General features: G+C 40.3%; 2 protein-coding genes across 2 annotated transcripts in view; one reads left to right on the forward strand and one right to left on the reverse strand.

Moving 5' to 3' along the window:
- Window positions 1–8,147, forward strand: part of itgb4 (integrin, beta 4) — a 181,826-nt gene that overhangs the window by 100,209 nt on the left and 73,470 nt on the right. The gene's annotated exons all lie outside the window — the stretch shown is intronic.
- Window positions 1–8,147, reverse strand: part of unc13d (unc-13 homolog D (C. elegans)) — a 51,036-nt gene that overhangs the window by 31,710 nt on the left and 11,179 nt on the right. The window contains exons 8-15 of the mRNA XM_037691194.1: window positions 8,010–8,076; window positions 6,017–6,197; window positions 5,908–5,949; window positions 5,129–5,200; window positions 4,983–5,052; window positions 4,799–4,903; window positions 2,806–2,898; window positions 2,631–2,731 (exon numbers count right to left, since the gene is read on the reverse strand). Of these exons, the coding sequence (XP_037547122.1) occupies window positions 2,631–2,731; window positions 2,806–2,898; window positions 4,799–4,903; window positions 4,983–5,052; window positions 5,129–5,200; window positions 5,908–5,949; window positions 6,017–6,197; window positions 8,010–8,076 (731 nt within the window). The remainder of the gene's footprint in view (window positions 1–2,630; window positions 2,732–2,805; window positions 2,899–4,798; window positions 4,904–4,982; window positions 5,053–5,128; window positions 5,201–5,907; window positions 5,950–6,016; window positions 6,198–8,009; window positions 8,077–8,147) is intronic.

Below are 8,147 nucleotides of genomic sequence, written 5' to 3' on the forward strand. Positions count from 1 at the left end.
ATCCATTACATATCATCCAGTACATATCATCCATTACATATCATCCAGTACATAGCATACGATACATATCGTCCGAGGCTTATAATCTGATGCATATTGTCCAATACATAGCATCTAGAATGGTGATATAATTTAGATGACACAGTTTATTGTCGAGCTAAAACAGTTTCTAAGGCTTTCCAGCTTTTGCAATCTGCGTTTAACATCATCCAGTCAGATTTGTTCCACCTCAAACTTGTCTTAAATGCCAATAAAATCAAAGGGATGCTTTTTTTCAAACAGGAAGTCGGTCCCAACAGTTTTTCCTCCGATTTTATCCTCAAATGGTGTCCCAATTGAGTTTGTTGATTCCTATAAATATTTGGGTATCTTGGTCGACTCACATCTCTCTTTTAAGCTCCATGTGGAAAACTTGGTAAAGAAACTGAAAGTTAAACAGGGTTTCTTTTTCAGAAACAGATCCTGTCAGAGTTTCTTTATTGTCATTCGAACCTCATGTGGTACATGTGGTGGAGCGAAATTATGTACACAGGGTCCCAGTTACATCCAACAATAAAATGTCTAAGAAAAACAGTAATAACATCTAAGATATGAACAAACCCTGAATCAAACCCTGAATGCTAGGAAACGTCTTGTATCTGTGACTTTCCTTCCCTCAATTGATTACGGTGACATTATTTACATGAATGCTCCTACAAGAACCCTGCAGATGTTGGATGCTGTCTATCACGGTGCACTAAGATTCATAACTGGCTGTGATTATCATGCCCACCACTGCATCCTGTATTCACTGGTTAACTGGTCATCATTAATTTCACGCAGACTCTCTCACTGGTACATTTTCATCTTTAAATCACTTATTGGTCTGCTGCCTTCATGCATCTCCTACATGTCTCTGTGTGAGTGCAGCTACAGCGTGCGCTCTCAGGACATTATTACCTGCAGTGTTCCCTCAGCGTGGACTGAACTTGGCAAAAGGACCTTCTCCTACTCCGCTCCTGTTTCCTGGAATATCTTACAAAAAGATCTGAAGCTCTCGACCTTGACCTCTCTAAGTGGCTTTAAGAATCTGTTGGACTCCTGGCAGGGACCATTGCAGACATGTTCCTGTTTTTAGTTTTCTACATTTGCCTTAGAATCTAGCTGTTTTTGCTACTTTTTTTTTTGCCATCTTACTTTAATTTGTAAAATATATATATATATATATATATATATATATATATATATATATATATATGCCTCTTTTATAACTGTCCATTGTTGTCATCATTCTTTGTTGAAATCAGGTCTCTCTTGTAAATGAGTCCTCGAGGCTCAATGGGATTTACCTGTAGAAATAAAGGTTGAATGAATTTGATGCATATCGTCTGATGCTTATCATCTGATGCATATCGTCCAATACATATCATCCAATGCATATTGTCCGATACATATCATACGATATATATTGTTGATACATGATGGAGAAACAGAAAGTCCACCTTTGTTTATTTCTGTGGGTTTACATATCAGGATATTATTCCAAAAATCTATTTTTATTAGGTTTTGATGCTCCATCTTAGACTGTATAGGCCTCAGTTTGCAGGTTGAAGGTGTTGCATCAAATGAACCACAATACTTCTAGAAGAAGGTTATTTTGCCAAATAGGACCAAATTAGAGATTACCCATAATGCACAGTGCCATATTTGGTAAAAGCCAAACACAGCATATCAGCATAAACACCTTATATTCAGTGTCATGCACAGGGGTGGAAGGTGATGATTTGGGTTTTTATCTGGAGCCACATGACCTGTGAGTTGACCAAGAGCTTCTCTTTGACCACGAGGTTCTAGAGTCAAATGTGAGACTATCTCTCTACCAGAAGAAGACTGGAACAAACTGGATTCAACAGAACAATGATCCAGAACACAGCACCTAGTCAACAAGAGAACAGCTGAAAACAAAATGAATCAAAGCGTTGCAGCAATACTGGATTTCAAAGAGGATGAACTTTCTTTTTGTTGTGACTGTGTAGCACCAGGCGGAGGAACATCTGCTTTTTACTTCTTGATCTCCTCTGTGGCCAGCTGTTAATAAAAACGGATTTGAAGCCTTCAGCAACGTCTTGTTGAACATTTTCAACTTTTTCATGATTTTTTTATCTTCAGTAAGAACTGATACGGTTCTACGACCGTTGGGTTACTTAGAGTTTGATAGTCAGTCTTTTGTTTCAGCTACTGTCGTGAAGGACAAGAAAGAACAAGCGGTACACCAATGTACCCTGTCGCTGAGGGATTTGAATGCTGAATGTTTGTAGTTTTCTAAACGAGTGTTTTCATGGACTAGATTTTGACGTGGCAGCCCAGTTTTTAAAAGGAACCTTTCTTACGCATTGATGGAGCCACTCTCCAAAATGGAAGTCAGTACCTCACTTGTTTTTTCAAGTTATGGTGCTCACGTTTACATATATACATATGGCGGTGGCCATTTTGGACTTTGACCTGGCAACACTGCACACAGTCCATATAGGCAACCCAATTCTAAACGCAACTAAAATGTTCAACTTGCCAAATATTCTTACATATTATTAAAAAAAAGAACGTTCACGTTTGGTTTTTAGTCCAAAAGTCTGCTAAATGAAAACGCTTACGCCAGGTCTTGCAGAAACGGAGAGAGATTGTTCTGTGTGGCGTACAGTTCGAGCAGAGTTTGAGCCTCACCGCACAACGCCCCCGTCCACGGCGTAGAGCTCTGAGTGACGAGGGAGAAGAAGAGAGGTAAAAAATGAACTGTGTAAACAGGATTGTGAGAAGTGTGATTTCCACCTGTTGCTTGAAGATGTAAGCTTGGACAAACTGCTGCAGAATCCCACAGTAGTTAATGTAAGCACTGCGGCCGGCGCTCAGCGTGCCGTCCCTCTGCCAAACACACGACACACTCAGACCGCTGCAGGCCAGCACATCTACTGACACATTCAACAAGTGCGTCTTTTGTCCTTAAACGTATACGAACGGAGAAAAGAAAGTCCACTTTGCTTCAGTTCTACCATTATCAGGACATGATCAAATGGTGTGGTCTTTACCAGGTTCTAAACATTAGGAAATGTACAACAAATTCCACCGTGGCATCATTTATTAAGTAAAAATTATGCCAAAATAAAAGGGTTGGGTGAAAAACAGAGTCCAACCCATTATTAGGTTTGAAAACCATTTCTGACTGCAATAACTCTCTGTAGTTGTTTCTGCATGACTTTATCAGCTTGGTTGTGGAGGAATTTTGGTCCAGTCTTCTTTACAACGTGGCTTCAGTTCTTTGAGGTTTCTGCTCAGCTCTCTGAAGGTCCCACTTCAGTATTTTAATCAGTTTGAGGTCTGGACCTTTACACATTGACTCTTTTCCTTTAAGTCAGCTGATGTGTTTGGGATCAGATGAACGGGTCACATGGCTTCAAGACAAGTCCAGATCTTCGCCCCTCCACTGCTGAGCGTGACAGTTTGTGTGAGATATTTGTGCTGATGTAGTGAATTTTTTCTGTGGGTTCATATCTCCGCTACACTCTCATTTGTCCAAAGAACATTGTTCCAGTCGGCACCTTTCAGATAAAACTATACAAACCTAAGTCATACAGCCATGTTCTGTTAGGAGAAATGGGGCTTCTCCTGCAACAAGATGAGCCATACTTGTTCAGTCTTTTTCTAACGGTCCTGTCATGAAGTTTAATCTTTAACCTGCTGACTGAGGCCTGTATGTGGGAAACAGGTCACTGCCTTAAATGTTTCCCACATCTGAATAACCTTTCTCTCAGGAGATAGAACTGGAAGTGGCAGAAATGAAGATGTTGATGTTCTCCTTAGGAGTGACAAAAATGGAGAAGATTAGGAATGAGATCATCAGAGGTACAGCACAGGTTGAACTACTGGGAGATAAAGTTGGAGAGATCAGACTGAGATAGTTTGGACATGTCCAGAGGAGGGACAGTGGTTTGGACATGTCCAGAGGAGGGACAGTGGTTTGGACATGTCCAGAGGAGGGACAGTGGGTATATTGGTAGAAGGATGCTAGAAATGCAGCTGCCAGGAAAAAGACAAAGGGGAGATGTATGGATGCAGTTAGAGAGGACATGGAGGTAGTTGGAGTGAGGACAGAGGATGCAGAGGACAGAGTGAGATGGAGGAGGATGACTCGCTGTGGCAACCCCTGAAGAAGGAAAAGCCGAAAGAACAAGAACAAGAACTAAAACAAGAAGAAGAAGAACCCTTCTTTCTGTAGAACAATGGAGTCCAAACGGTTTAGATGTGACCTTTAACCCAGAGACTGATGGACAATATTGGTCGCTTCTGTAGGGTCATTGCTGATGTCTTTCCATCTTGGCATTGTGTTAACGCAAACCTGTATTCTCCAGAGCAACAAAGCAATACGACTCTCATTGAGGTGATCACACTGATGATCAGTTTTTCACTCAGTTTCCCATTTTGCCTCAGTTTTTGTTTGGCAAATAATAACTCGGTGGAATCTGTCGTTTCTACAGTTTCTTTCTTTTTTCTGGGACCCTGTGTACATAATTTCGCTCCACCACATGTACCACATGAGGTGCGAATGACAATAAAGAAACTCTGACTCTGACTCTGACAGCCGAGGTTAAATTGTAATACTTTTAGAACCTGGTCTTTTTTCTGTGTGTGTTCTGATGTAAACATTGGGTTTAAAGCAAGGGGAACTTTCTTTCTCCCACATATTTCAAGTCTACATAATTCAGCAGTAACATTTTGGCTGCACATGCCTTTAATTTGACAGCAAAGTTGGAGGAGTTTCTCTTACTGCTTTGTGGATGAACTTTAGGTTGAGGTGGCACTGACCACGATCAGGGTACGTCTCTGTTCGGGGCTCCAGGTTGTACCAGTTGTCCTCAGTGCAGTGGAGATCCTGCCGCACCGTGACACTATGAGGTTCTGGACCAAACAGCTTATAAAACATTAAGTTTGTTCATAGAAACCTTTATTACCTGTAGTTTTAAGACAATGTTTCCCAAAAAGTCATCTGTGCCTTTCTCCTTTTTAGCCTCCTTGATCATCCTGAACAGATTTTAAAAAGTGGCTTCACCCGACTGCTCGTTTGGTTTTCGTACGGTAAATACGGACACCTTCTTACCTTCTTAAACTGTTAAAGTTGCTTTTGATTTCCTCCAGTTTCTGAGTGAGTGACACTTCTTCATCCTTGTCCCTGCAGCAGGACAGGGGAAAAAGAGATGACTAAAGGAATGTATGTTGCGTCATCTACAGACACACCGGAGGTTTACACTGAAAGGTTTATTTATTTATTCAAACATGGAAAATCACGTGTGAGACGTCCCACAACATGTCAACACTCAGACTGTGTCTTAGGGATGACTCTCAGCTACTTTCACACAAAAGTTTAGCTCCTCAGTTGTAATGACTGAATTATATCTATGTTTGTGTTAGCCAAGGCTGATTAGTTGTGGCAGCCATCTTGAGTTGGGTTTCCTCCAAAATATTATCAGTTGTAGATGCACATCCAGTGATTAGTTCTTTAAAAGTTTTATTCAATTTTTTTTAGTGATTTATGAGATATTTTGCTAACAGACAGTAGTGTTTATAGTGTTGGGGATGACTATCAGCTTCTTTCACGCAAGATTTTAGCTCTGTAAACATGACCAAGTTATAGCAATTTTTGTGTTTGCTAATACTGATTAGCTGTGGTGGCCATCTTGAATCTGACTGACTCCAAAGGTTAATCAGTCGTAGATGTACATTCAACATTTTCTGAGAGTTTCATTAAAATCTCTCCGGTGGCTCATGAGAATGTTTGGCTAACAGACAGAAACTGCACACCCACACATGGAGACATGGGTAAATACATTGTTTTGTGATGGGGGGTGGAAATAAATGAAACAATCTGTGCTTACTCACCACATCTCAAGGTGGAAGCTGGCGCTGGTGTCTTTAAAGTCCCTACAGAAGAAGAAGCAGAAGATGAGTCATCTCGGTTTGATTCAGTGGAAACTACAGTTGAACTCACAGGACGAAGGTTTGGTTCCAGACGGGGTTCAGCGTTTGCTTTTTGATCTCCGTTTGGCAGATTTTCTCATGCGACACGACGTCCTTTGCAACATATTTACACGGCTTGGCTTGTGGGCTGCTTGTCTTTTTCTTTTCCTCGTTCTCCAGCACCATCAGCAGGCAGTATGGGTCGCTGAAACCTGTCGAAAACATGTGGCAGTCAGCTGAAGATCCAGCTTGAACAAGCGGTACACCCATGTCCCGCATCACTGACGGTTCTAAAGTAAAAGTTTGTAGTTTTGGAGATGAGTGTTTTTGAACTGGGAATGCAAATTGGTGCAAGATATTCAAGTGGGTAGAAGTTACACAGTGGAGAAGAACAGAGGGAGGTCATGTTTTTGTTTTTTGTTTTGGCTTCCGTTAGCAAAAGTAGTTTATTTGAGTGTACTACAAGTATACTTATTTTACACTAAAGAAGAGGAAGTGTACTTGAAGTTTACTTTTTATAAACTTTATTTAACAAAGTTTAGTTCAATCTCTGTTAAATCGACTCACTTGTAGCCACGTTTGGGTTTGCTAGATTTGCTTAGCTGTAGCGGCCATCTTTAATGAGGTGGACATCAATAGTTAATCAGCTGTTGTTGTACATCCACTTTTTTTTTTCCTGCAAGGATTATTAAAATGTGTCCAGTGGTTCATGAGATAATAATAGGTAATAGACTGATGCACATCGTCCACCTTTGTCTTTCAGCAGCGGGTGATAACAAGACATTTACAACAAAAACATTTTTGAAGCTTCCTTGATGGTAGGAAAAGGGTTCAGTTTGGGTGAGGATCTTGGTGAGCTAATAATAAGTTACTACACGTTGGTAACTTGTTTTTCCGTATGAAGCCCAACGTCTTTTGCTAAAACTCCTTTTTCTTTGGTCAGCAGCATTCAGTCTTACCTTTTAAACATTTCTACAATGGACTGATCCAAACTGTAAATAAAAAGTGCATTTATGATTCCCACTCTTCTTAAGAGTTTCCAGTGTAATTTAGGTTTATAATATTCCATCAGGGAAGAGCTGGAAGAAGTTAGAAGGACTGATTATTCATCCATTATTTTTATGTGTTTTTTCCTCTTTGGGTCACTGGTGCCCATGTCCAGTGGTCACTGTACAAGAGGCGGGGGACACACCCTGGACAGGTCATCACTGGGACACAGAGAAAAATGAGACAAACAATCATTCACTTTCTCACTCACAGGACAATTTTAGAGTTACCAATCAGTCTAACATGCATGTTTTAAGTCTGTGAGAGGAAACCAGAGTACGCTGAGAAAACCCGTGCATGCATGGAGAGAACATGCAAACTCCCCGCAAAGATTTGAACCAGCGACCTTCTTGCTGAGAGGCAACAGCTCTACTAACTGAGCCACCATGCCACCCTGACTTATTATTTGGATGTTGTTTTGCATCTTCAGTAGGTTTCCACACAAGAAGCACTTTATGGTGAAAAAAGCCCAAAGTAAAAAAAATCTTGCTAATGCTACTTAGCAAATATTAGCACTGATGCTAATGCTAAACCTGCCAAAACTTGTTGTCTCAGTGCTCGGTCACAAAGCACGTCTACATGCTGAATCAGCTAAAATTAGTTTCTAGCTTTTTGACGGAAACCTTTTCTCAAGTGGCAGCTTTCCCCATTTTTGTCTATCATTAGGAAGTATCAATAGCTACAAAGTTAATTTCTAAATATCTTATCATTGCATGTCTTAAAATTTATGAATATTCCAGTGGCTTTGCTTCAGAGGCAATGGTCAAAGGCAATGGTCAAAGACAATGGTCAAAGACAATGGTCAACTACAAGCTCATAGATCTTCATCTGCCTTGCATGGCAAAGGCATTTAAGTCATGAAAAAAACCAACTGTTTGACCATGAAATATCAGATTTTTACAGTAGCCTAATAGTTTTTTTTAGTTTTAAATCAAGAATACATATTAAACAGAATGATTTGTCATGCAGAAACTCACCACTGACGTCTTTCCCCAGAATTCCCTTGGCCTCCTTCACAGTAACCATCAAACAGTAAACCGGGGACTGTAGGGGTTAATGGATAAATAGTGTGAAAAAATTAATAAACTAACATGTATTGTTTAAATATTATTTAA

Source organism: Nematolebias whitei, chromosome 17, assembly GCF_014905685.2.
Source record: "Nematolebias whitei isolate Nwh7 chromosome 17, NemWhi1, whole genome shotgun sequence".
Lineage (NCBI taxonomy): Eukaryota > Metazoa > Chordata > Actinopteri > Cyprinodontiformes > Rivulidae > Nematolebias > Nematolebias whitei.